This window comes from Rhinopithecus bieti, unplaced genomic scaffold (assembly GCF_001698545.2).
Source record: "Rhinopithecus bieti isolate Rb0 unplaced genomic scaffold, ASM169854v2 scaffold_2408, whole genome shotgun sequence".
NCBI lineage: Eukaryota > Metazoa > Chordata > Mammalia > Primates > Cercopithecidae > Rhinopithecus > Rhinopithecus bieti.
In genome coordinates, this window is record NW_016803672.1 from 637,856 (window position 1) to 665,259 (window position 27,404).

The 27,404-nt window shown below is 57.5% G+C and overlaps 2 protein-coding genes across 4 annotated transcripts in view; both read left to right on the forward strand.

The window, feature by feature from the left end:
• Nucleotides 1–5,513, forward strand: part of GGA1 (golgi associated, gamma adaptin ear containing, ARF binding protein 1) — a 29,087-nt gene extending 23,574 nt beyond the window's left edge. For all 3 annotated transcript variants that reach the window (XM_017848281.1, XM_017848285.1, XM_017848295.1), the window contains 6 exons: nt 1,353–1,417; nt 1,886–2,058; nt 2,849–3,045; nt 3,944–4,113; nt 4,351–4,461; nt 4,547–5,513. In XM_017848281.1, the coding sequence (XP_017703770.1) occupies nt 1,353–1,417; nt 1,886–2,058; nt 2,849–3,045; nt 3,944–4,113; nt 4,351–4,461; nt 4,547–4,657 (827 nt within the window). In that variant the 3' untranslated portion in view covers nt 4,658–5,513. The remainder of the gene's footprint in view (nt 1–1,352; nt 1,418–1,885; nt 2,059–2,848; nt 3,046–3,943; nt 4,114–4,350; nt 4,462–4,546) is intronic.
• Nucleotides 5,514–11,631: 6,118 nt separating this feature from the next.
• SH3BP1 (SH3 domain binding protein 1) overlaps nt 11,632–27,404 on the forward strand; it is a 27,459-nt gene continuing 11,686 nt past the window's right edge. The window contains exons 1-17 of the mRNA XM_017848338.1: nt 11,632–11,807; nt 13,061–13,103; nt 13,307–13,411; nt 14,488–14,564; nt 14,844–14,955; nt 15,046–15,122; nt 15,593–15,737; nt 16,582–16,650; nt 16,816–16,906; nt 17,293–17,438; nt 18,743–18,854; nt 19,197–19,278; nt 19,372–19,452; nt 20,299–20,415; nt 22,479–22,576; nt 22,868–23,033; nt 25,761–25,855. Of these exons, the coding sequence (XP_017703827.1) occupies nt 11,749–11,807; nt 13,061–13,103; nt 13,307–13,411; nt 14,488–14,564; nt 14,844–14,955; nt 15,046–15,122; nt 15,593–15,737; nt 16,582–16,650; nt 16,816–16,906; nt 17,293–17,438; nt 18,743–18,854; nt 19,197–19,278; nt 19,372–19,452; nt 20,299–20,415; nt 22,479–22,576; nt 22,868–23,033; nt 25,761–25,855 (1,675 nt within the window). The 5' untranslated portion in view covers nt 11,632–11,748. The remainder of the gene's footprint in view (nt 11,808–13,060; nt 13,104–13,306; nt 13,412–14,487; nt 14,565–14,843; nt 14,956–15,045; nt 15,123–15,592; nt 15,738–16,581; nt 16,651–16,815; nt 16,907–17,292; nt 17,439–18,742; nt 18,855–19,196; nt 19,279–19,371; nt 19,453–20,298; nt 20,416–22,478; nt 22,577–22,867; nt 23,034–25,760; nt 25,856–27,404) is intronic.

Consider the following 27,404-nt stretch of genomic DNA (forward strand, 5'->3'; position numbering starts at 1 on the left):
GCCTTTTTTTTTTTTTTTTTCCACTGGAGATGGGGTTTCACCATGTTAGCCAGGATGGTCTCAATCTCCTGACCTCATGATCCGCCCGCCTCAGCCTCCCAAAGTGCTGGGATTACAGGCGTGAGGCACCGCACCCGGCTATTTTCCTTTTATTCTTTAGAGGTAGAGTCTCTATGCTGCCTGGGCTTATCTCAAACCCCAGCTTCGGCTTCCCAAATAGCTGGGATTACAGACATTAGCCACTGCACCTGGCTGGTGTCTCCGTTTTACAGAAGAGGCTGTCACCCCCCAAGATCACACAGCCAAGTGGCAGAGTTGTGTTCAAATGCTTGTAGTCAGGCCATGCTCTGTCCGAGTCCAGACTCTGCCACTTTCCAGCTGTGTGTTGTCAGGCAGGTTATTTACCAAGTCTGAGTCCATTTTCTTACCCCTAAAAGAGGGCTGAGAAGCTCACCCCTACTTTTGAAGGTTGTTTGAGGATTAAGCAAGACCAGCATCTGAAGGGCCTGACGCATCTAGAGCATCATCAATGTACTTTATCTCTGGCCTCTTAAGAAATGCATCTAGAAGAGACCCAACTGTCACAGCTTCCTGGTACCTTTGCCCTTGCCTGTCAGGTAGCACTTCGGTTTGGACCTCACGTTTTCAGGATTTGCTAGAAACAATATCCCTTACCTTCTCTAGGTCAGATCTGGGGTGAACTTGGCGGACAGTATTCCAGGGCAGGCAGAGGTCAGGCTGGCTGGTGACCTGCTACCTCCTTCCCATTGGCAGCTAGTTCCAGAGCCATCCACAGGGCCCCCCAGCCCTCCATAGTACCAGTGAGCCTCACTGGCATGTGCCAGGGCCAACAGGGTCTTCAGCGTCACCCCCAGTCCAGCCCTGTCCTCGTATTCTTGGAGACATTGTGGCTTAGCCAGCACGGTGCCTAGCCCATGGTCATGCAGCAGGCGTCCCTCAAGTGGACCAGTGGTGGGCACAGAGCTGCTCTCTGCTTGCCTGGATGCATGAGGAGAGGAAACTCTTCTCCCTGCAGCCCAACCCTGCTCTCTGCTGCCAGATGACAAGTGAAGATGGAAGTCCTGATATCTGTTGTCTGTGTGCACAGTAGCTTTGGAGTGGCCTGGCCAGGAAGAGGGGAAGCATGTGTGGGGTCAGCACAAGGGGCTGCCGGGATCTTGGTTTCTAGTTCTGCTCTGCTGCTGGTTCCCTCTGAGAGTGTGAGTTTCTCCCCTCTGTGCTGAGCATCAGAAAGGGGCAGGGAGCCCCACGCCAGCACACATGGCCCCTCGGCTGTCTGGCATCTGCAGGGTCAGCCCAGCTCCTTCACCTCTCTCCTGCTTTCCCCTCAGGCCTCAGTGACCCCACACCCCCTTCAGGCCTGAACCTGGATGGTACCGGATGGAACAGCTTCCAGGTAGGAGGGGACTACAAACTAGCCTGGCCTGTCCCAGTCCCAGGGTCAGGGCAGCTGGGACAAGCGGCCTGGGGAAACTGAAAGGATGGGTGGGCTCTGCTCAAGGGCCCAGGACCAGGGGGTGGCCCAGGGGCCTGGAGGCACCCACCCAGGGTAGAGGGCCTCTCCTTACCTCCAGCTGTATCTTCACCACGTCTCGGCCTTGGGGCTGCAGCCCAGCCTTCGGGATTGGGATTGAGATGGGCAATCCCTCTTCCCTTCTCTTGAGGGTGACGGAGGTCCCTGGAATATAGAACCTCAACCAGACCCAGCCACCTGCATCATGGACACAGGTGGTCTGGGGTCCTCACCTCTGTGACTGCTTTCCTAGATGTCATTTGCAGGGAGGACACTGAGCCTCAGGCAGGATCAGGTGATGCTGACACCTCTCTAGACAGCCCCACCCCACCTGCATCCTTTTCCCCACAGTCGTCGGATGCCACTGAGCCCCCAGCCCCTGCTCTGGCCCAGGCCCCCAGTATGGAAAGCAGACCCCCAGCGCAGACATCCCTGCCAGCAAGCAGCGGTCTGGACGACCTAGACCTCCTGGGGAAGACCCTCCTGCAGCAGTCGCTGCCCCCGGAGTCCCAGCAAGTGCGGTGGTGAGGGCCCACCATGGCTGGCATGGGGTGGGGAGCACTCCCTGTTCCCACAAACCAGCAGCTTCTCCTGGGCTTGTCCAGGCCCAGCAGGGAGAGGCTCGTTGCTGTCTTGTTCTATAAGCAGCAGATGCCAAGCACTGTACCTGCCTCTGGAAACACAGCAGTGCCCAAGGCAGACCTGGGCCCAGCTCACAGAGCACAGTTTATGAGACCTAGGCCCACTGGCCTGGCCTCCCCTCAGGCTTTCCCAGCTCTCTTGAGAAAGGCCCAGAAGGCCAGCAGAGGGGAGGACACTGGGCTGGAGTGAGCAGGTGGGGTGCAGGGGGTAGGGAGAACAAGAGCTGCTCCTTCTAAAGGTAAGAAGACCCAAGGCCAGAGAGACAGCCACGTGTCAGGGACAGAGCCAGGAAGCCCAGCCTTTCCTGTGCCCCTGATCTCTCCATCACCAAAGAATCACTTCTTTTTCTTTTTTTGAGAGAGAATCTCACCCTGTCCCAGGCTGGAGTGCAGTGGCATGATCTCGGCTCACTGCATCCTCCATCTCCCAAACTCAAGCGATTCTCCTACATCAGCCTCCTGAGTAGCTGGGACCACAGGTGCGTGCTACCACGCCCAGCTAGTTTTTTGTATTTTTTATAGAGACTGGGTTTTGCCATGTTGCCCAGGCTGGTCTCAAACTCCTTAGCTCAAGCGATCCGCCCGCCTCAGCCTCCGAAAGTGTTGGAATTACAGGCGTGAGCCACCACACCTGGCCAAGAATCACTTCTTAATGCACTGTCTCCCCATTAAGGGAGAAGCAGCAGCCAGCCCCCCGGCTCACACTCCGGGACCTGCAGAATAAGAGCAGCAGCTGCAGCTCCCCCAGCTCCAGCGCCACCAGCCTTCTCCATACCGTGTCCCCGGAGCCCCCCAAGCCTCCGCAGCAGCCCATACCAACCGAGCTCTCACTGGCCAGCATCACTGTGCCCCTGGAGTCCATCAAGCCCAGTGAGTAGGGCTGGGGCAGGCTGGGCTGGGCTGGGTCAGCTTGCTGCCCTGTCAGGAGCTCTGTCTGGGGAAGCTGGTGGGAAAGCGGGGCTCCCCTGGCTCTGCCACTGGCCAACCAGTGGGGAGCTCTGAACAAGGCCCTGCCCTTCCCAGGAGTTAGTTTCCTTATCTGCCCCAGATAAGGAATCAGAGGACTGCTGTACAAACTCCAGGCTTATACAAGCAAGAAGACCTCTAGGGAATGGACTCTGGGCCCCTCCTTCCCCAGGAAGGCAGGGCTTAGGACACAGAGAGGTTTGGGGTCTCCCCCAAATTACAGAACTGAACCATGATAAAGACCCAGATCCAAGGCTGGGCTTTTCCAGCCCCGGAGCAGTAGGGGGACCATGGCCCAGCCCTAGGCCCCGAGCAGACACATGAGGCCTGGTGGTCCTCAGATTGCCCTCTATGAGCTCCCTGTGACCAAAGACACTACCCCCGCAGTGTCCCCCAGCAGTGGGCAGAGCTGCCCCTCTCACCAGTAGGAGAACCCTGAGCTCAGAGAAGGGGAGTGACTGCCGCGAGGTCACACAGCGTGAGCCTTACCCTCGCCCAGAGTCCCTCACCCCAGCACTCCAGGCAGCAGCCACACAGCACTGGGGGAACCTGGGCTGTGACTCGGCTCTGGGGTGGGTGTCCTGCCTTCACTATCAGACTGGGGGTTCACCTGCCCTCTCTGGGCACCGCTCTGTGCCCCTGCCTGCACTACCACCCATGGTCCAGGTAAGGCCCCAAGGGAGGGCTTTGCTCTTGTTGCCAGTACAGCAGTCAGCTCCTGAGGTGAGCCAGGTGGGGGCTGGGGGCTGAGCGGATGGGCTCCAGCTCAGCTGTCCCATCTCCCTCCCACCTTCTCCCGCAGGCAGCATCCTGCCCGTGACTGTGTATGACCAGCACGGCTTCCGCGTCCTCTTCCATTTTGCCCGTGACCCACTGCCAGGGCGCTCCGACGTGCTGGTGGTGGTGGTTTCCATGCTGAGCACCGCCCCCCAGCCCATCCGCAACATCGTGTTCCAGTCAGCTGTCCCCAAGGTGACAAGCCAAACAGGGCATGCTTCCGTCCTCTCAAGGCAGGGTGACATGGAGCTGGGTGGGGAGCCACCTGTCAGGGGGCAGGTCTCCCTCCCTTGCTGCGTGTTCAGTGGGTAGAAGGGACCAGAAGGACTGAGCCCCAGGACCCCTGGAGGGGAGCTGGCAGGCTGGGCCTGGTTCCTCGGAGCAGGGCAAGCAGCCAGGGCTAGCTATGCCCATCCTGCCGTCTGCCCGCAGGTGATGAAGGTGAAGCTGCAGCCACCCTCTGGCACGGAGCTGCCGGCGTTTAACCCCATCGTCCACCCCTCAGCAATCACCCAAGTCCTGCTGCTTGCCAACCCCCAGAAGGTAAGGGGACCCGAGGCGGTGCTGCGGGGTGGAGGCGGCCACTTCTCCTCCTCTGACCCCTCTGCCTTTGCCACCTCTTCCCCAGGAGAAGGTTCGCCTCCGCTACAAGCTCACCTTCACCATGGGCGACCAGACCTACAACGAGATGGGGGACGTGGACCAGTTCCCCGCACCCGAAACCTGGGGGAGCCTCTAGAACAGAGAGGGGCTGGGGAGAGGAAGGGGCAGAGGGACCGGTCACTGTCCAGCCTGGAGGAAGGCAGTGGTGGCCAAGGACACCCTTTGTTGCCCACGGCCATTCACCCCCAGACCTGGTGCTTCTCCCCACACCCTTGTAGCCCTCAAGTGACTCTTCCCCCTCCTGCTCCAGCCCCGCCCCTGCTGAGCCAAACCCAGTAGGAGGCTGGGCCTGGGTTTGCGCCACTGGGGTCTCCATCACCGGGACCTGGAGAGGGAGGGGCTGTGTAGCCTTGGAAGAACTTGGGGTCATGGGGAGGAAGCACAGCTGTCGGGAAAGGGCCAGGACCTCAGGCCCAGCCCCAACCCCAGCTGGGGTGGGGTCTTCCCTGCCTGTGTCTTATGCCTTATGGGAAGGCCCAGCCATAACTCGGGGGCCATGCTGGAGCTAGGAACCAGCTCAGGCCTCCTCCATAGGAACCCAGTGACTGGGGGTGACGCCTACACCCCAGCTGTTTGCACTCTGGTGTGTGGTTTGACTCTGCTTTTCTTCCGGATTGGCCCTATGGTCACAGCCACAGGGGCCAGGCTGGGGAACCTCACCTGGCCCCTACTCCTCCTGGGGGGTCTCCCTTTGCCATTGGGCCCCCTGAGGGACTGTGGGGGCTCAAGGGTAATGCCCGAGGCCCATGGCCCCAGTGAGGAGCTGTGGGGCGCCTAGAGTTCTCAGTGTGTCTCCTTCATTCATTGGCCTCTGCTGGGGCCTCCTGTGGGTGTCTCACATCTGTCTATCCATCTGTCCGTGGTCAGAAGTGGGGTCAGTGTGTGAGTGAGAGCAGGAATATTTATGAAAATAAAACATCGTTTTTCCGGGACCACCTGCTCTTGTGGCCCTTTGGAGGTTGAGGGAGACGGGAGGGGTTGAGTTCAGGGTCCCCAGGGCTGCCCTGTAGACCTCTCCACTTCCGTCTTTGGAGGTCAGGCCGTGGGCCCCCTCCCCACCGCCCCCAGGCCCTGCACCGGAAGAGGCCCTGCAAAGGGGCCTGTGGCCAGTGCTGAGTCATCAGAGAGGGCGCTGGGCTGTGGCGGACCAGGACCGTCCCAGCTGGAAGTGGGCGACCGCCAGGGCCTGGCAGGAGCCCCAGCTGCTACAGACACGGAGGGGGAGGCCCCTGGCTCCTCATGACTTCCTCCTGCTGTGCTCAGCCCTCCACACAACCTCGATGCTGTAGCACCCCGGAGGGAAGTCCAAGCCCAGCTTCTCCCTCTCCCCAGACGTCGCTCCCTTGCCCAGCACCAATCGCAGTTTGTTTCAGAGCCGCAGTTTGTTTCAGACCCGACCCAGGGACCCTGAGCTGGGCCCTTGCCACTCCCAGCGGCAGCTCTCTCCGACATAGTGCTATCAGAGTTTTCTCCAACCAGGAGGCCGGGGTCCAAGCTTGGGCGTGGCTTCGAGGCCACACAGCTGGGAGAGCCCTCCAGCGAGGGGGCGCAGGTCCAGGCAGATGGGCCCCGTTGTGTGGGAGGCCAGCCCTGCGTGTGGCTCTGCAGGAACGTGTTCCCTGCTCAGATGAGTTGGGGGAGACTGCCCACGGTTTCTGCTGAGCGCACTGAGCCCATACTAGACCCTGGGAAGTCCCTCATTTAAGAAGCCATTTTCACTTTGTCTCATCTAGTGTTTCCCAATCAGAATTTGGCCGCTGAACCCTTCTCCTTAGATATGGTTGTGACATGCTGGAGAATTGCCCAGCACACCCGCCTCCCAGCCTGTACTCTCTTTAACACTCATCAGCAAGCAAGGGGCCCCTCTCTGCTGGCCCACACTGGAAGCGCAGGCTGAGAGCTCCTCCATGTCCACCTTACTGCTGAGGGGACAAGAGGCATTAGCTGCACCCCGCGGGCGCCTCCTATCAGATCCCTACAGTGGGACTCCCACCCTAGCACAGCCCTCCAGACAGATGTCTGGCCCCTGGAGGCTTCCAGACACCCTGGAAGCCACGTGGCCTCGTTCCTGTTCCCCTCCCCTACCCTGCAGGACTCACACTTGTGATGTCTCCTGAAGATAACTCAGGTTGGAAGTTTATTCTACCTGAAATAAAACCATATCGCCTGCAGCATCCACCTGGGGTGCTGGAGTCCCACCTCCAGCACAGTCTCATTACTGGCCATGGCAGGGAGGACTACAGGTTGGTGTGGGGAACAGGTGGGACTGTGAGCTGGGAGTCTGGGGGCTGGTTCTGGCTGGGTCACTGGCTTTCTGTGTGATTTTGAGGAAGGTGCTTTCCTTTCTGGAAAAGGGGAGAGGGACTCGAGCTATAAGGTCCCTCTGAGGAGTCCTTGGGCAAAGGAGCCAGGCTGTCAGCTTTGGAGGGACCCAGGATGTTGTTCCGGGGATGGGGAGGTGGGGTCCCTTCAGCCTTTGGACCTTCTCCCTTGCCTTCTCCTTAACCCAACCATCCTGTCCGTCATGCCAGTGTTTCCTGAGCAGCCCTTGGGCCAACCCCTGTCCTAAGAGTTCACAAGCTGGCAAGGACTTGGGAGCTAGTGTGGCACCCTGAGAGTGAAGACATGAGATAGCACAGAAGCCCTGCATCTGTCTGAGAGTCTGGGGTGGGTTTAACCAGAGGAGAGGACCCTAGGCCTCCACTTCCCCAAATACCGTGTTGCTGCACAGAGGTCCGGGCCACTACGCCCTGCAGTCTCAGGGGCTGGGATGCAGTGCACTGGGGAGGCGTGTGCTCTGTCTCTTGAAGGGTGACCCCCAGTGCCATGCCAAGACCAGTGGGACTTCCCAGATCTCGAAGCCACACTTCCATTTCTGTTGGTTTGGCCGAGGCAGCAGTTAATTTTGGTTTTCAGCAACCACAGCACACTCTTTGTTTATGGCAGCCAGGAGAAGTGGTAAGGGCCTGGGAGCCTGGGAGCCTGCTCCTGCCTAGTCAGTTTTTTTGTTGTTGTTATCGTCGTCGTTTTTACGGAGTTTCGCTCTTGTTGCCCAGGCTGGAGTGCAATGGCACGATCTTGGCTCACTGCAACCTCTGCCTCCTGAGTTCAAGCGATTCTCCTGCCTCAGCCTTCCGAGTAGCTGGGATTACAGGCATGCACCACCACATCCTGCTAATTTTGTATTTTTAGTAGAGACGGGGTTTCTCCATGTTGGTCAGGCTAACTCCCGACCTAAGGTGATCCACCCGCCTTGGCCTCCCAAAGTGCTGGGATTACAGGTGTGAGCCACCGCACCCGGCCCCTAGTCAGTTTTTTCTTTTTTTGTTTGTTTGAGGCAAGGTCTCTGTCACCCACGCTGGAGGGCAGTCTTGTAAAAACAGCTCCCTGCAGCCCTGACCTCCTGGGCTCAGGCAATCCTACCCTCTTAGCCTCCTGAGTAGCTGGGACCACAGGCGTGTGCCACCATGCCTGGCTAATATTTTTATTTTTTGTATAAACGGAGTTTTGCCAGGTTGCCTGGGCTGGTCTAGAACTCCTGGGCTCAAGCGATCCACCCGCCTCAGCCTCCCAAAGTGTTGTGGTGAGCCACTGTGCCTGGTCTCTCGACATACCCCCTACCCCCGTCTCTTTGGGCCCCCCAACCAGGGCACTGGCCCAGCAAGGCAGGCAAGACGAGCCCCCGGACCTGGTACGACACTAGACCTGATGCCTGTAGCCTCCCGCCTTAGGCCTCTGAACTGCCCTGTGAAATGGGAAGTGAGGCTCAGAGAAGTCACACATTAGGGGCTGAGCCTGGGCCAGCAGTCTTGAAGTGTCTACCAGGATGGCACATTGCCCCCTACCTCCCAAGTCCTCCCCCCAGCCTCTGTCGGGCTGTCCTCTGGAGCTAGGCTAAGGGTACACACTCCTCCAGGGCTATCGGGATTAAAATGGAGTCCTCAGGCCTTAGGGCCACCCCAGGACTTCCTGGAAAGTCCTTTGGGCTTGGGGAAGGAGGAGAGGGAGTTTTTAGAGCTCCAGAGATCTCACTATGCCCCAGCTGCTCTGGGTGGAAGCCCACACATAGGGCAGTACCGCGGGATGCTACAAACAGGCAATTTGTCAAAGTGTCTAAAATAGGATGTTTTTGCTCCTGCAGCCCCTGCTACCACCACCACTCAGCTGCTGACCTCCCTGCCCACATCCTGCTCAAGCCTTACCAACACACGCTACCTAGACTGTCCCAGGCTTTTGCAGACAAATCTGCACAGAGGCTGCCGGGCCCTCAAAGCAACCACAGGGGTTAAGGCGGGGCTGAGGGCCAGCATTTCTGGAGCTCCCAGGCAATGCTTCTGGGTCTGGCACAGCGGGAGAGCCCATGTGGGCTTAGGAGACTGTCAGATCTGCTTCCTAACTTGGCCTCTACCACTTTCCCAGCTGGGGACCTTAGGCCAGGTGCCTTGGGCTATTCACCTGTAAAATGGGGACAGTGATAACAGCCTCATGGGAGGATATGCTATAGCACTGACAAAAAGTCCCATTGTCCCAAGGCAGCTAGACACACACAGGGGTCTCTGGGGCGGCAGGAATGGGGGTAAGGGGTCTTTCCATTCCTGACTTGGCAAGCTGAATAACGATGGTAACAAGAAACAGCACAAGGCACTTTATAAGCATCTTGCATCTATTAATTCACTTAATCCTTCTATGAGGTAGGTACTATTATTTCCAATTTACTGAGGAGGATGCTGAGGCTCAGAGAGGTGAAGTGTCCCACTTAAGGTCACCCAGCTAGTGAGAGCCAGAGCCTGGCCAGCTAGCTTCCTCCACACCCTTGAGCTCTCTCTGTGCCTGCTGCCTGAGCCACTGTGACAGGCACACTGTTGGGCCCCAGAGGATTTGGCAGGAGCCAGCTAAGACCAGCCTAGTAGAGAACCACCCAAGTCAACAGGCCCCTGGATTGGGAAAGGGTCCCATGAGGGGTTGGCTGGGGATCCCTGAGGTCCCCCTTCTGTGTCCACAGTTTAGAAAGGCCATGATCCCAACACCCACTGATCAAAACTTCTGAGTCCATAAGTCTCTGATTACAACATCCTTCTAAGGAACAGCCTATAACTCTAACCCAACCTTTGGGGAGTCCATCCTTCTATGATTCAACATCCAAGTGTGACAAGGGAGGGCCTAAAATCTACCCATCACCCAGCTAGGAGGCACAGCCGTCCCACCCGAATCCAACTCAAAGGCCCAGGGCACCTTTCCTGCCCAGGACGCTTGGGTCTGGCTGGAGGGGAGTCTGGAGACGAGGGCAGGGGTGCGGGGCAAGAGCTCAGTTAGCCTGACAATATGGCTCGGATAGTTTCCACCACAGCTGCCTTTACAACCCACGTGTACTGACCCCTCCTCAGGCCAGAGCTGGGGCTCAGGACTGGGCACATCTAGGAGGGACAGAGGTATAAGCCAAACCTTGCCTTCAAGGACCTTCGGCCAGCTAGAGAAGCAGACAAGCTCAGGCCCAGTGTGGTCTGGGCTGGAGGCTTGGCTGGAACAGAGTGGGGGCACTACATAGTCCAGAGACTTCCAGAGACAGGAAGGATGGCACCTGAGGTTCCCTTGCCATGCCACCCACAGTCACTGGCCAGCAGTCTTCATGTTGGGAAAAGGGAGATGGGGGAGGGAACCTTGCCTGACATCTCATCCTGGCCTGAGCTTTGATCTTGGAGCCTCCCAACTTCCCACCAGGATTCCACACTCAGGTGGGCTCCCATCTGGGAGGCTCTGGCCATAGCAGGCAGCTGTTGGGTTCCCTTCTCAGCTCCTCCCACCCCCAGTGAGGCCTGCCTCATTAGGGAAGAGAGAAGCAGCCAGTGAGTGTGCCAGGCCCAGTGCTGGACACTGGGAGAATGGAGATGTGTGGGGCCAAGGTCCTGCCTCTGAGAGGCGCCCAGTCTGCACTGGCACACAGTAGTGGCTCTAGTCTCAAACTGAACTGAAACTAACAAAGCAAAGTGCAGAGGGTGTGGCAGGACTCTGCGGCACACCTTCCCCTCCTCCTGGGCACACCCTCCCCTCCTCCCCCCCACCCCTGCGGCTCCTGATGCCACAGCAGTGCTGGGTAAGGAGAGCCTACTGTCTCCCAAAGGCTCTCACATTTTGTATAACCAGCAGTTATGGAGCACCTACTGTATGCCTAACTCTGTGTTGAGGGGAGGGCCAAAGAGAACTACTGAGTTTGGGGGCGGTCAGAGCAGCACCCACATCATTGCCCTACAAGAAGGAAGGGGGACTGAGGCCGTTTGCCAGGAGGAATGAGAGGAGATGAGCTTCACAGATGGAGCAAACTGCCGGGAGATGTGGAGAACAGGGTGTCGGGAACCGCTCTGGGAGGGTTCCTGGTGGCTGGGGGGGTGGCACACACCTCCCTTAAAGGGCAGGCAGGGGTGTCTTGTCCACTCTGCGGGATGGGCAGGCCCAGGACAGCTGGCCCATCAGACCATTAGAGACAAGCGAGTCTGGAGTTCCAGGGACTTGTCCACGGCCATACAGCCCTTGGCCCCAGGAAGCCAAAGCTTCCAGCCAGTCATCGAGTGGTGGGGGGTTTAGTTCCAGGGGGCCAGAGGTCCATTGCGGGAGGAAGTGCAGAGCAGTATCCCTGCAAGCCCAGAGGGGCCAGGACAGGTCAGAAAGACCCACCCCTCCTTCGCTTGGCATCCTCTTTCCCCTTTGCGAGGGATGCAAAGGTTATTTATACCCTGGGCCTGCCGGCTGCGGGTGGGGCAGGCACCCCATCAGGGGCGGGCTGCGGGCGCGGGGGCAGGAACGGGCTTACCTGCTTCCCGCCACCAGGGCTGGGCGGGGCGCTGCGGGGAGGAGGAGCGGGGCACAACCTGTGGACGGCCGCGGCCGGCGGACTGACAGCAGCGGGGCCCGGCCGGGGGTCGCCGGTGGGCCCGGAAGCCGGGGGAGACCGAGGAAACCAACTTGGAGAGAGGAGTGACCTGGGGCCGGGGCGGAGTCGTGAGCGGGGGAGGAGAGAGCCGGCCGCCAGCGAGAGTCGCGCGGCGGCCCAGGAAGCGAGAGCGCCGCCCACCCATCCGGGGCGAGAGTTGCGCCGCAGGAGAGACAGGCTGGGCCGGGGGCTGCCCGGGCCCGCGACCCCGCCGTGACCCCGCAGCCCCAGCCCGCCCCAAGATGATGAAGAGGCAGCTGCACCGCATGCGGCAGCTGGCCCAGACGGGCAGCTTGGGACGGTGAGTGTCACCCCCTTCCAGCCCCACTCTTACCCCGGCAGGACCTGAGGGGTCGTAAAAGGGTTGGGGAGACGGGGATGGGGAGACTGGGGACGGCTAGGCAGCCACTCTCTGAGCGGCCAGACCCTCTCTTCCTCCCTTCTGAACGCCGCCCCCGTCTCTCGGGCAGAGCTGGAGGACCGGGATGGCCTTTGCGGGAAGGGATGCCCCCCCTTACTGGATTGGAGGGGGCTTCAGGCGGGAGAATGCTCTCTGCCCTAGGACACTGAGATTTCTCTGTCTCCACGAGTCTCTAAGTGGATGGTCCTCCTGACCTCACTTGTTCCCTCTGGACAATGGGGCAGTTCACCACCTCTGCTTGCTGGGCCGGGGAGGGAGGAGGGTCCATTAGGGCCGCAGACCTGGGGCGAGGGGAGGAGACGGGTCCTGGCCTGGCGGGAGGAGGGGCCTGCCCCTGGCCTGCAGCGTCCCTTCCCTTCCCCCTCCCCCCACCTCAGGGGCCTCCTGCTTCTCTGTCTCGTTTCTGCTTTTCCTAGACTCAGGTGGAAACATCCCCACGTCTCCCAGCTCCCACCCGCAGCCTCTGAGCCGGTGGCATGGAGGCCGGAAGTTTGGGGAGCCTCTGAGGGCCTGTCTTCTCTGCTCCTCTTCCCCGCCGCAGGAGTTCCCCATTCTCTGGGCCCCGGGAGGGGACCGGGTGTCCAGAGACCTGGTTCTAGTCTCACACTGGCGCAGATGCCTATGTAGCCTGGGCAGTCAGGCCACCTTGCCATGGGCCTCGGCATCCCCCATGTGTCCCCAGGTGGGGTCCAGGGGCCTGTGCACCCCTGCACACAGCTGTAGTCCAGAGTGCTGTGTGACTGAGCCCAGGACTCTGAGCTCCCGCACTTCCCGTTCTTGGAGCCAGCTAATACTCCTCCTCCTGGGGTGGACTGAGGATTTGGGAGTGGGCAGAAGAGAGGCTTCTATGTCCCAAAGCTAGGCCCTGGGTGGGTCTCCCAGCCTCCCCTTCAGTTTCATCTGTCCGCCTTCTCTCAGGACACAGCCCTGGGTGGAGGAGGAAAAACTCAGGTATCCTATTCCCACCCCCGTGGAATGTGCTCTGACTGGGATGAGGCAACTGGGCCACCCAGGGCGGGCCGCACCTGGGAGGGACAGTGGAAGCACTGGGGTCCAGGTGCCCTGCTGCGGGGAGGGGGAGCAGGGGGTGTTCTAACCCAGGCAGGCTCAGCAGAAGCACTCTCCCCCCGCAGCACCCCGGAGACCGCTGAGTTCCTGGGTGAGGACCTGCTGCAGGTACGTGCCTGGGCCGGGCGGGTGGGAAGGCAGGCCTGTGCAGGCTGTCGGAGCAGAGGGCCAGGGCGGGGATGCCAGCTAGGGGCCCAGGTTGAGTCATTCCTCAAGCTGTTGGCCATGGGGTCCCCAGGGGACAGGAGAAAGTTTCCTGCTCAAGGGGAGACAACCTTTCTTGATCCTTAACCTCCACACCCCTTTCCCAGGTGGAACAGCGGCTGGAGCCGGCCAAGCGAGCAGCCCACAACGTCCACAAGCGGCTGCAGGCCTGTCTGCAGGGCCAGAGTGGGGCAGACATGGACAAGCGGGTGGTGAGTTGGGGGTCCTGGGAAGGAGGAGCCTGAGCAGGAGACTTCCATCCAATGGGGAAGCAAAGTCGGGGCTGGGGTTTCCTTGCCAGTCTGAGTGGCACCAAGGGCATGGAGACTGCTCTGTTCCAAGGCCTCTCTGGCACTGCACTCAAAAGGCCCTGTACCTTCCCTGTCACCTTTACCCCACTTCCCTGTGCACCAATCCCCATAAGCCAAGGCCAGGCCTCTGCCAGCACCTGAACTTCTCTGTCCAGTCAGCATGCAGAGCAGGCTGTCAATGGGGCAGCCTCAGAGGGCTTCCTGAAGGAGGTAGCAATTGAGCTGGCTTTTGAGGGATACTCATGTATTAATCAAGAGACAGTGTTTATTGGCTGATAACTGCCAGCCTATTGCTAACATATTAGCGCATTGTCTCATGGAACACTGGCGACAACCCTAGGGAAAGGCACTGTTTTACAGATGAGGAATTGGAGGCTTAGAGGTAAAGTCACTTGCCCAAGGTCATATAGCCAGTAAGTGGCAGAACTGAGGTTTGAACCCTGGTCTCTGATCCCAAAGCAGGCATTCTCCGTAACTCCAGATGGGGTTGGAGTGTGGGGCCATGTTTTGGAATCAGATGACAATTCAGTGTGGCCAAGGCAAGGAAATTGGGAGTCATAGAGCGTTGGAGCTCAGCAGTGGCTAGGTCAGCCACATATACCCTGGGACAGGGGAAAGAGCCCCCATTCCCAGGCCAGCTCCCCCTCCCATTCTCCCTCCACCCATGTGACCTGGGGCAAGCTCCCTGCCCTCCCTGCATCTTAGTTTCCCAGTCTGCAGTAGGACTTGGTCATCCCTTCCTGCCCAGTCAAGTGGCTTCTGGGAAGAGGAAAAGGGCACTCCAGATGGGGAGGGGCTCCATCCATGGTCTCAGGGAAATGTCACCCCCACCACGCCTTGTCATCTTGTTTCTACTCTCATCTGGGACTGTGGCATTCCTGGGTTCCCTCCTCGCCTGCCCCCAAGGGGCTGGCCTGGTGCTCAGGCAGGGTGGAGGGAGGCAAGAACACTCACCGCCGGCCCCAACCTTTCTGCAGAAGAAGCTTCCCCTCATGGCTCTGTCCACCACGATGGCCGAGAGCTTCAAGGAGCTGGACCCTGATTCCAGCATGGGGTGAGCATAGACGGGGCCCTGCCCTCACCTGGGGCTACCAAGACGTGATCTCAGCTGGGAGGGGTCCAGGTGGTGAGGGCATCCACATCGGAAGAATGACCAGGCCGGGGACAGTGCTCAGGTCAGTGAGGGCGGCCAGGCCTGGGAGGGTGTTCGGCCTTAGCAGAGATGAAGGATATCTAGGAGGGGCCGGAATTGAAGGAGGAGAGGCCCCACTAGGTGTTTCCAGTGGAGGTGAGGGCAGCGGGCGCCTGGGCCCATGGGGTGCTGTGTCCACAGGAAGGCCCTGGAGATGAGCTGTGCCATCCAGAACCAGCTGGCCCGCATCCTGGCCGAGTTTGAGATGACCCTGGAGAGGGACGTCTTGCAGCCACTCAGCAGGCTGAGTGAGGTGAGCCTGTGCCCTGCTCCCAGCCCCCAGCTTCCCCGGTTGCTGGCTCCCTCCTCCCCCAGCACACTGACCCCCCATGCCCATCCTCAGGAGGAGCTGCCAGCCATCCTCAAGCACAAGAAAAGCCTCCAGAAGCTCGTGTCCGACTGGAACACACTCAAGAGCAGGTGGGAGCCCCGGCCGCTCAGGGGGCTCATATCTGGGTCAGCCCACAGAGATGGTTGTAGAGCTATGAGGCCCTGGCCACACCGGGAGGATGCTGTGGGGTCCGCTGAGTACAGTGTGTATACTTGCGCATGCCTGGTCCCTGAAACACAGGTGGTGAGGGTATCTGTGAGGGTGTGCCCGTGTGTGTCACAGCTGGTGCTGGGGCGACCCCAAAGCGTAGGACCGCCATAAACAGTCCTGCGGCCAACCCCGTTCTCCACTCTGCTGGGTGGCTGTGATCACCAAACCCGCCACCAGGGGGCAACCCAGCGCACTCGTAGCCCAGCCTGGGCAGAGGCCCCAGCCAGTGGAGCTCTCAGATCTGCAGCTCTAAATCCTAGAATACCATGTGGTCTGCTGTATGGAGGGGACACTTGGCTCTGGACATGCAACAGGGCAGGTGACCAGCTCCCCTTGGGATCATCCCCAGGCTCAGTCAGGCAACCAAGAATTCAGGCAGCAGTCAAGGCCTGGGAGGCGGCCCGGGCAGTCACAGCCACACGACTATGGCCAACAAGGTGGAGTCGCTGAAGGAGGAGGAGGAGGAGCTGAAGAGGAAGGTGGAGCAATGCAGGGTGAGGGCCACATGGGTCTCCTGGATGTATAGGGGTGGCAGGGGTGGGTCCTGGCCCCATCTCACAGGCAAGGAAGCTGAAGCTCAGAGGGGTGACATGACGTGCCTAAGGCCATGTGGCTAGGAGGCAGCAGAGCTCCGCCATTCCCTTGTACCCTCTTCTGTCTGTACCCCATGCATAACATGGGGAGGCAGAGACTTGGTCTGTTCCCTGAGTCTCTGTGTGTTTGCTGAATGAGTAAGTGAATGAATGAAGAGTGAATGAATGATTGGATGATAACAGCACTGTGCATGGCCGGGCGCGGGGTCTCACACCTGTAATCCCAGCACTTTGGGAGGCAGGCAAATCATGAGGTCAGGAGTTCAAGACCAGCCTGGCCAACATGGTGAAACCCCATCTCTACTAAAAATACAAAAACTTAGCTGGGCGTAGTGGCAGGCGCCTATAATCCCAGCTACTTGGGAGGCTGAGGCAGGAGAATTGCTTGAACCCAGGAGGCGGAGGTTGCAGTGAGCCAAGATCGCGCCACTACACTCCAGCCCAGGCAACAGTGAGAGACTCTGTCTCAAAAAAAAAAACCGCACAAAAAAACAAAAACAAATAAAAACAGGGCACTGTGCTAAGGCTATGGGGACACAGAGATGGGGACGAGAAGCCAGAAAAGTTTGAGGGAGTTTCCATGGCCTGGCCCCAAGCACCAACCTTGGCAGAAGAGAGGAGCCTGGCTGGGACTTCCACCTGCAGTTGTGTGGACTGGGGTGGGTCACCAATCCCTCCAAGCCTCCTCTTTCCCTCTAGACCCCCAGCCTCACCCAATGTAAGTTCTCCCCTCTCTGTCCCCAAGGACGAGTACTTGGCTGACCTGTACCACTTTGTTACCAAGGAGGACTCCTATGCCAACTATTTCATTCATGTGAGTCCAAGACCGGGCCCCAGCCATCCAGAGCTCGGGGCTGAATGCCACAGCCAGGGGCCAGTGGGGCTCTGTGAGATGGTGGAGGGGGTGTCTGCTCTCAAGGACCCTAGAGAAGGCTCAGCTTCCCTCACTTCCGCTCAGGGTGTCCCTTCGTCCCCACAGCTCCTGGAGATTCAAGCCGATTACCATCGCAGGTCACTGAGCTCTCTGGACACAGCCCTGGCTGAGCTGAGGGAGAACCACGGCCAAGCAGGTGGGGATATAGGCCCGGCGATACCACACCCCTGACCCCGCCCTGCTCGGGGCTTATTGAGAAGCTTGAGGCAGCAGAAAGCTGTGGCTGGGTTCTGAGAGCTGGGTTTAATCTGTGACGGAGAGGCTGCTCTGGCTGCCATGTGGAGGGTGGAGTGAAGGGCCAGGACTAGAGCCAGGCCTGTGAGGCAGAAGGAGGCAACAGTAGCCTAGACTAGGACAGAGGCAGTGGAGGCGGGCCGATTCGAGAGATATGATGGATGATTTCAGATGTGGGCCTGGACAGTCGGTGGCAGGTAGTACCGCCTTGAGGACATCAGGGGGGTGCCCCTGCCTGACTGCTTGGGTGGAAAGGCCCTGGGCCGCTGATCTGTTTCATCCCTGCAGACCACTCCCCGTCGATGGCAGCCACCCACTTCTCCAGGGTGTATGGGGTGTCGCTGGCAACCCACCTGCATGAGCTGGGCCGGGAGATTGCCTTGCCCATTGAGGCCTGCGTCATGATGCTGCTTTCTGAGGGCATGAAGGAAGAGGTGGGGTCTCCTGGGGCAGGTGGGGAAGGAGGAGCATTGGGGCCCTCATTCTGTCCCAGACCCCCCACATGCTGCCCTGTCCTGGTGCCTGTAATTCCCTCATTCGAGCCCAGTTCCCTGGGAGAAGACATGGTCACCTCCTGCGGCATCCACACTACCTCCCGCGTGTCGATGCTCGCGTGGGCCAGGCGCTGTGCTAGCAGCCTTTGCACTCCTGGCTCCATTTCACAAGAGGGAGACAGAGTTACAGAGGTAACCATGCCCAGCGTCATATGAGAAGGTGACTTCTCAAACTAGGGGCTCCACTGGCACACACTGGCTGGATCTGCTGTGAATACATTGCCCCCCTGTCCTGAAGACAGACCCTGGAGGTGGCAGATACCCCAAATTAGTTTTGAGCTGCTCAGCAATCCTGCTGGGGCCTCCTTTCTCCCTTACACTTCTTTTTTTTTTTTTTTTGAGTTACGGAGTCTTGCTCTGTTACCGAGGCTGCAGTGCAGTGGCACGATCTCAGCTCACTGCCACCTCCGCCTCCTGGGTTCAAGTGATTCTCCTGCCTCAACTTCGCAAGTAGCTGGGACTACAGGCGTGCGCCAACACGCCCAGCTAATTTTTGTATTTTTTAATAGAGATGAGAGTATGTTGGCCAGGCTGGTCTTGAACTCCTAACCTCAGGTGATCCACCTGCCTCGGCCTCCCAGAGTGCTGGGGTTACAGGCATAAGCCACTGTGCTCGGCCCTTTTTTTTTTTTTTTTTTTTTTTGAGACAGGATCTCGCTGTCATCCAGGCTGTAGTGCAGTGGTGCGCTCCTGGCTCACTGCAGCCTCTACCTCCCAGGTTCAAGCAATTCTTGTGTCTCAGTCTCCCAAGTAGCTGGGATTACAGATGCCTACCACCATGCCCAGCTAATTTTTTTTATTTTAGAAGAGATGGGGTTTTACCATGTTGGCCAGGCTGGTCTCAAACCCCTGGTCTCAAGTGATCCACCCGCATGGGCCTCCCAAAGTGCTGCAATTAGGGGCGTGAGCTACCACGCCCGGCCCCCCGCTTCCACTTCTGACTGGGCTCCCATTTCCCCATGATTTTTCCCACCTCCTCCCAGACTTCCCAGCCCCGCCCTTTGCTCAGAATTCTAGACCTTGAAGGTTGAGGCCTGTGGACACCATGGTGCCCACACTGCCGGCCAGACCAGTGGGGACACAGGCCTGGCGAGGGCCAGTGACACACCCCAGGCTACAAGGCCCCTGGGTATCCTGCCCTGCCCACTCCTCTATGACCCTTGCCTGCCCCCTCTTGAACCCAGGGTCTCTTCCGTCTGGCTGCTGGGGCCTCAGTGCTGAAGCGTCTCAAGCAGACGATGGCCTCGGACCCCCATAGCCTGGAGGAGTTCTGCTCCGACCCGCACGCCGTGGCAGGTGCCTGATCCGGGGAGCCCTGGGCAGGAGGTTGGGGGGAAGGGGTGCAGTGGCTTGAAATGATCCCAAGATAGCCTGGCTTCAAGACTTGATATTCTGTTGAGGAGACTGAGGATGCTCAGGGGTTCTTAATGTGGGATCCATCATGAGCGCCCCGAAATGTTTGTACATTTTTCTGGGGAAAAGATGGCTAGCCTTCATTTTCTCAAAAGGGCCTGCAGCCCAAAGAAACTGTCAGACCTAGACACGTTAGTGTGAACAAGGGCCAGAGGTTCCTTCTACAGGGAAAGTGGGAGAGCGGGGTGGGGGCTGCCTCTGACCCTCCCCACACTCCTGCTTCAGGTGCCCTCAAGTCCTATCTGCGGGAGCTGCCAGAGCCCCTGATGACCTTCGACCTCTATGACGACTGGATGAGGGCAGCCAGGTGAGGATGTTGGAGGAGGGAGGGGATGGGGAGGAGGAGGATGCAAGGGGGTAGCCCTGCGCTGGCTGACAGGTCTCTCCATTCCCCCCGCAGCCTGAAGGAGCCAGGGGCCCGGCTGCAGGCCCTCCAAGAAGTGTGCAGCCGCCTGCCCCCTGAGAACCTCAGCAACCTCAAGTGAGCCCAAGCCCGCCCCCCCAGCCTGCCGCAGAGCCAGAGCCCAGCTGGGGTCAGGGACCCTGGGCTTGAGCCTGGCCTTGTCACTGTATTCTAAGAAATATTTCTGCAAATGTAGCTTTGATGGATTAGTCATTTACATATATATAGTACAGTAGGGTACTAACTATATACTATATATTATTCTTTTTTTTTTTTTTTTTTTTTTTTTTTTTTTGGAGACAGGGTCTCATGCTGTCACCCAAGCTGAAGTGTAGTGGTGCAATCTCAGCTCACTACAACCTCCGCCTGCTAGGTTCAAGCAATTCTCCTGCCTCAGCCTCCTGAGTAGCTAGGACTACAGGCACCTGCCACCACACCCGGCTAAGTTTTGTATTTTTAGTAGAGATGAGGTTTCACCGTGTTGGTCAGGCTGATCTCGAACTCCTGACCTCAGGTGATCCACCCGCCTCAGTCTCCCAAAGTGCCGGGATTACAGGTGTGAGGCACTGCACCCGGCCGAATTAGTCACATACATATTTTTATGTAAAGCATTGAAGTGAATGAGACCTTGAACTTTTGAAGCCATACTGCCTGACTTCGCATGCCACCTCGGGGCAGACCACTGGGCGTCATCATCTGAAAAATGCAGACTGTAACAGTCCCTACCCTGTAGGGTGGCTTCAAGGACTCAACGTGGCTCAGTGCCGGCCGCAGGGTTGGCGCTCAGCAGATAAGCTGCTTTAACTGTGACAATGTTAAGACCATTCTGGGCAGTGTCTTTCACACTCTTCGGAAACCCTGAGCTGGAGAATTCTCAGGGCTGGGTGCGTTCTGCCCCTGGCCTAAGCCTGCCTCCGCCCTTAGGTACCTGATGAAGTTCCTGGCACGGCTGGCCGAGGAGCAGGAGGTGAACAAGATGACACCCAGCAACATCGCCATAGTCCTGGGACCCAACTTGCTGTGGCCACCTGAGAAAGAAGGGTGAGGGGCCGTGGGCTGGGGGAGGTGGGAGGAGGAAGGCAGATCCCACCCCAAACATCTGTTGTCTTATCTTTCCCCTGGGCCTCGGTGTCCCCATTTTTGGAGTGGGTTGAGCAGCTCCTGTTTTTGAGGCTGCTGTGAGGAATGGGCTGAAGGGGCCATGCAGGCCACAGGGCTTTGGAGAGAGGAATTCTGGGCATTCTGGCCAGTGGTGGCGATGAGATGTTTAGTGGCATGGGAAGCTGGGAGCCCAGAGATGGGGTTCGGGTTGTTTTGTTTTGTTTTGTTTCTTTTTTTTTGAGACAGAGTTTCACTCTTGTTGCCCAGGCTGGAGTGCAGTGGCACGATCACTGCTCACTGCAACCTCTGCCTCCCCAGTTCAAGTGATTCTCCTGCCTCTGTCTCCCAGGTAGCTGGGACTACAGGTGCGCACCACCACTCCTGGCTAATTTTTTGTGTTTTTAGTAGAGACAGGATTTCACCGTGTTAGCCAGGGTGGTCTTGATCTCCTGACCTCGTGATCCACCAGCCTCAGCCTCCCAAAGTGCTGGGATTACAGGTGTGAGCCACCACGTCTGGCTCAATCAGGTTCTATTAATAGCTCCACCCCTCTACCTTCCAGAGATGGGCCTGAGGAAGTCACCCTCAGAACCTCTATTTCCTCATCTGTAAATTGGGGAGAAATCATACAAACTTTGAGGGCTTTTGCTTTGGGGATGGGTGATATGATGAATTGGAAAATGTTTTAGAAACTGTGAAGTGCAAGCCAGGTCCAGTGGCTCATGCCTGTAATCCTAGGACTTTGGGAGGCCAAGGTGGGAAGATCACTTGAACCCAGGAGTTTGAAAACAACCTGGGCAACTTAATGAGACCCGTCTCTACAAAAAAATTTAAAAGATTAGCCAGGCATGGTGGTGCTCACCTGAAGTCTCAGCTACTCAGAAGGCTGAGGTGGGAGGACTGCTTGGGCCCAGGGAGTCAAGGCTGCAGTGAGCCATGATGGAGCCACTGCATTCCAGCGTGCGACAGAATGAGACCCTGTCTCTAAAAATGAAGAAATAGGCCGGGCGCGGTGGCTCATGCCTGTAAACCCAGCACTTTGGGAGGCTGAGGCAGGCGGATCACGAGGTCAGGAGATCGAGACCATCCTGGCGAACACTGTGAAACCCTGCCTCTACTAAAAATACAAAAAAATTAGCACACTGTGAAACCCCGTCTCTACTAAAAATACAAAAAAATTAGCTGGTCGTAGTGGCGGGCGCCTGTAGTCCCAGCTACTCAGGAGGCTGAGGCAGGAGAATGGCCTGAACCCAGGGGGCGGAGCTTGCAATGAGCGAAGATTGTGCCACTGCACTCCAGCCTGGGCAACAGAGCAAGACTCCATCTCAAAAAAAAAAAAAAAAATGAAGAAATAGGCCGGGCACGGCGGCTCATGCCTGTAATCCCAGCACTTTGAGAGGCCGAGATGGGTGGATCACCTGAGGTCGGGAGTTCGAGACCAGCCTGGCCAACATGGTGAAACTCCGTCTCTACTAAAAGTACAAAAATTACCTGAGCGTGGTGGTACACGCCTGTAATCCCAGCTACTCAGGAGGCTGAGGCAGGAGAATCGCTTGAACCCAGGAGGTGGAGGTTGCAGTGAGCCCAGATTACGCCACTGCACTCTAACCTGGGCGACAGAGCAGGACTCCGTCTCAAAAAAAAAAAAGAAGAAATAATAAAAAGTGTAAAGTGCAGTGCTATGTGAGGAGTCATCATTATTTACCTGGCCACAGATGGCAAGATTTCCTCCCACGTGCTGATTGCATTTGCTTGGTAGAGGCTGTCTGTATCACAACCATGAGGGAAAGTGTCCTTGATTAATTAGTGATGTCTGTCAGGGTGAGGAAAGGGGGACATTTGGCACGTGAGTGACACATTTACCATCAATTGGTGGTTTGTGGGCTTTTTGAGAACAAGGACTCAATATGATGGATCCTCATGTCTCCACTGACCAGCACAGGACCAGACAGAGAGTTGGGGTCACAAACCCTTTGCTAAGCAGATGCATCTCTTTGTCCCAGGGACCAGGCCCAGCTGGATGCGGCTTCCGTGTCTTCCATCCAGGTGGTGGGTGTCGTCGAGGCGCTGATCCAGAGTGCAGACACCCTCTTCCCTGGAGGTGAAACTCCTGCCTGCATGGATACCCTGCTGGGTGCCCTCCTTCTGCCCTGCTCCCTCCCCTGCAGCCCCACAAACTCACCATGAGTCCAGGAGGAAGTCTGAGCCTCAGTTTCTCATTTCTACAATGGGATGGTCTGCCTGCTTTGTGGGGTTGTGATGAGACCCACACGGGAGTGGGGAAGCTGAGCATGGTCCACAGGGGTTCAGGGGAAGGGGGAATGGTCCCAGCCAGTGGAGTGAGGAGTCTGGCACAGTCTCTGAGAGCCATCTCCGCTCCTTCTGTCTCCAGACATCAACTTCAACGTGTCAGGCCTCTTCTCAGCTGTCACCCTCCAGGACACGGTCAGTGACAGGCTGGCCTCTGAGGAACTTCCACCCACTGCCGTGCCCACCCCAGCCACCACCCCAGCTCCAGTTCCAGCCCCAGCCTTGGCCTCAGCAGCTACCAAGGAAAGGTGAGGACTGAGGGGCATGAATGGCTCCTGTGGTGGTCCCACAGACAGTCTGCCTGAGGCACCATGTCTCAGAGCTGGAAGCTGAATTTTTAGAAATGTAATTATTAGTGTTTTCATCCCAAAGACCAGATCTCCTAGTTTGGAGAGGGTGGGGCACAGACTCAGAGACAGTATTTGTCTCAGCCACTGATGTGTGCCCTGTTCATCATGTGGCAATTTCCTGAGCACCTACTATATACCAGGCTTTGTGTCCAATTCTAGGGAACTCGAGAGATGATGGTTTTGGAATCTGTAAATACCTTCCAGAGTTGTTTTGTTTTGTTTTTTTTAAGACAGAGTCTCACTCTGTCGCCCAGGCCAGAGTGCAGTGGCACAATCTTGGCTCACTGCAACCTGTGCCTCCCAGGTTCAAGTGATTCTGATGCCTCAGCCTCCCGAGTAACTAGGATTACTTGGGAGACAGGTGCCACCGCACCTGTCTAATTTTTGTATATTAAGTAGAGATGGGGTTTCGCCATGTTGGCCAGGCTGGTCTTGAACTCCTGTCCTCAAATGATCTACCCACCTTGGTCCCTGAAAGTGTTGGGATTACAGGTGTGAGCCACTGCACCCGGCCTCTTTTTTTGTTTGTTTGTTTTTTTGAGATGGAGTTCGCTCTGTTGCCTAGGCTGGAGTGCAGTGGCGAGATCTTGGCCTCCGTGCAGCTTCCACCTCCTGGGTTCAAGCAATTCTCCTGCCTCAGCCTCCTGAATAGCTGGGACTTCAGGCATGCACCACCACAGCTGGCTAATTTTTGTATTTTCAGTAGAGACAGGGTTACCCCATGTTGGCCAGGCTGGTTTTGAACTCCCGGCCTCAAGCAATCTGCCTGCCTCGGCCCCCCAAAGTGCTGGGATTACAGGCATGAGCCACCATGCTTGGCTGCAGTCTTCTCTTTGATCGTTTAAATCTGGAAGGGCTTTGTGGTACCGTGGTGCCTCCATACCAAGCAGCTGCTGTTCAGGGTACCACAGAGCATTGCAGCTCACACCTTGAATTTCCTGATGAGCAAGACAAATGCTCACATTCCAGGGCACAGGGGGAGAGAGACAGCATCAAGCACAGCCACCGGTGCGTTCTCTCTATAGTGTTAGGTGGAGAGGCGCTGCCAAGGGAGGGGGAGCAGGATAAGGGAGAGCGCAGGGGACTACTTTAGCTGTGGGGCCAGGAAAGGCCTCCCTGAGGAAGAGACGACCAAGCAGAGACCCGAAGGCAGTGAGGAGTGAGCCTGGGACCCCCTCTGCTTCTCACCTGCTCTCTGGCTTCCAGTGGCCAAAGCATTTTATAAAGATGGCGTGGAGGCAGACTGGGCAACATAGCAAGACTGTATCTCTACAAAAAATAAATGAGGTCGTTGTGATGGTACACACCTGTGGTCCCAGCTACCCAGGAGGCTATGGTGGGAGAATTTCTTGAGCCTAGGAGGTCGAGGCTACAGTGAGCCATGATGGTGCCATTGCACTCAGCCTGGGCGACAGAGTGAGATCCTGTCTCACAAAGAAATGACCGGGTGTGGTGGCTCACACCTGTAATCCCAGCACTTTGGGAGGCCAAGACAGGTGGATCACTTGAGGTGAGGAGTTTGAGACCAGCCTGGCCAACGTGGTGAAATCCCATCTCTACTAAAAATGCAAAAAATTAGCCAGGCATGATAGCGCACACCTGTAATCCCAGCTACTTGGGAGGTTGAGGCAGGAGAATGACTTGAACCAGGGAGGCGGAGGTTGTGGTGAGCCAAGATCGTGCCATTGCACTCAGCCTGGGCAACAAGAGTGAAACTCTGTCTCAAAAAAAAAAAGAAGGAAAGAAAAAGAAATGGCCGGGTGTGGTGGCTCACACCTGTAATCCCAGCACTTTGGGAGGCTGAGGCAGGTGGCTCACTTGAAGTCAGGAGTTTGAGACCAGCCTGGCCAATATGGTGAAACCCCATCTCTACTAAAAATGCAAAAAATTAGCAGGGCATGGTGGCACGCACCTGTAATCTCAGCTACTCGGGAGGCTGAGCCAGGAGAATCCCATGAACCCAGGAGGCGGAGGTTTCAGTGAGCCAAGATCGTGCCATTGCACTCCAGCCTGAGTGACAGGGCGAGACTTCTCAACAACAACAACAAAACAAGGCTAGGTGGCGCACACCTGTAATCCCAGCACTTTGGGAGGCAAAGGTGGGCAGAAGTTCACTTGAGTCCAGGAGTTCAAGACCAACATGACAAAACCCCATCTCTACTACAAAAAAAATTTAAAAAGCCAGGCATGGTGGTGTGTGCCTATAATCCCAGCTACTCTAGAGGCTGAGGCAGGAGAACTGCTTGAACTTTGGAGATGGAGGCTGCAGTGAGCTGAGATCGTGCCATTGCACTCCAGCCTGGGCAACAGAGCAAGACTCCGTCTCAAGAAAAAAAAGCACATGGAGGCCTTGAGCTGGGGCAGAGGTCAGGCCCTATGTCCCACCTCCCATCCTGTCCCCATCCTGGCCCTACCTACCAGGCAGGTGGGGCTCCCTCCTGGTCCCTGGAGGAATATGGATTCTGTCCCAGGGTCACAAAGCAGCCAGGGCCTCAGTGGATGGTGGGGACAGGGTGATAGTGCTGGGAGGATCCAGACTCCACCTGGCAGCTGGAGACTTGCCAGGATTCCATGAGATTTCTGGGAGGTGACCAAGTCTGCCCCATCCTCTCCTTCCCTCTGCAGGACAGAGTCTGAGGTGCCCCCCAGACCAGCCTCCCCCAAGGTCACCAGGAGCCCCCCGGAGACAGCTGCCCCAGTGGAGGATATGGCTCGGAGGAGTGAGTTGGCTGTGGGAGGGAGGAGGGGACAGAGGGTGGACGGGGAGAGGGGACAGGCAGTCCCAGGTCCTCCTATCTTTTTAGGCAGCCAGGGGAGGCCAGGAACCAAGGTGATAAAAAGCCCAGGTTTTGCCACCTGGCACGCTGGGTTTAGATTTGAGCTCTTTGACTTTGGGCAAGTGAGTTCACCTGTCTGAGCCTCATCTTCCTCCTCTGTGTAATGGGACAGTGTCTGCACTTACCTTATGGGGCTCCACGAAGCCTTCAGTGGTGCTGCTGGAAGAGTGCCTGGCCCTGGCATACAGCAAATGCCCACTAAAGGGGAGCCGGCGTGAGTGCTGGGGTACTGGAGTCCCGTCCCTCCAGAGGCCCAAAAGTCACAGACTATAGTGGAAGGAGGGAGTCTTTAAAGGGCAGTGAAGGGGCCAGGCACAGTAGCTCACACATGTAAACCTAGCACTTTGGGAGGCTAAGGCGGGTGGATCACTTGAGGCCAGGAGTTCAAGAACCAGCCTGGCCAACATGGTGAAACCACATCTCTACTAAAAATACAAAAATTAGCTGGGCAAGGTGGCGGATGCCTATAATCCCAGATACTTAGGAGGCTGAGGCAGGAGAATCACTTGAACCTGGGAGGCGGAAGTTGCAGTGAGCAAAGATCACGCCACTGTACTCACAAGAGTGAGACTCTGTCTCAAAAAAGGCAGTGCAGTGAAGGAGAGGAGGTGGCAGGGGTGGGAAGAAACCAGGGACCTCCTGAGCCCTTCTGGCACACTCACCTGTCAATTTGACCTAGAGCCGGCCAGGTGAGAGAGTGACTGACACCTTCGGGTGGCCCTGCCCAGCCCCAGAGGCAGTGGAGGCAGTGGGCAGTGGACAGCCAGGAGTAGGTGGAACAGCTCTGGGAGCCTTGTGACCAGGGCTGGCAGGTAGTCTACAGTAAAATAAAAATGAACAAGATAGGCCAGGGACGGTGGCTTACGCCTGCCATCCCAGCACTTTGAGAGGCCAAAGCAGGAGGCTCGCTTGAGCCTTGGAGTGCAAGACCAGCCTAGGCAATACAGCGAGACCCTGTCTCAAAATTTAAGAAATTTTAAAAATTAGAAATAAATGGACAAGATAATTTCAGAGGACAAAAAATCCTGCAAAGAAAATAAAACTGGAAAATGTGACGGAGCAGCTCGGGTGGGGCATGGGGTGGAGCTCTAACTAGGGTGCTCAGGGAGGGGCTTCCAAGGGGGTGAAGGGCACAAGGAGAGGCCTAGATAATGAGGAGCCAGCCTCAGAAACGGTGTTCCCGGCAGAGGGAATGGCAGATGCAAAGGCTGTGAGGGGGCACGGAGCTTGGTGGATTCACCACAGGCCACGTGGATGCTCAACATCCCTCACCCTTTCCTTCCTCAACAGCCAAGCGCCCAGCACCAGCCCGGCCCACCATGCCGCCCCCCCAGGTCTCTGGCTCCCGTTCCTCCCCTCCAGCCCCGCCCCTGCCCCCTGGCTCTGGAAGCCCTGGGACCCCCCGAGCCCTGCCCCGACGTCTGGTTGGCAG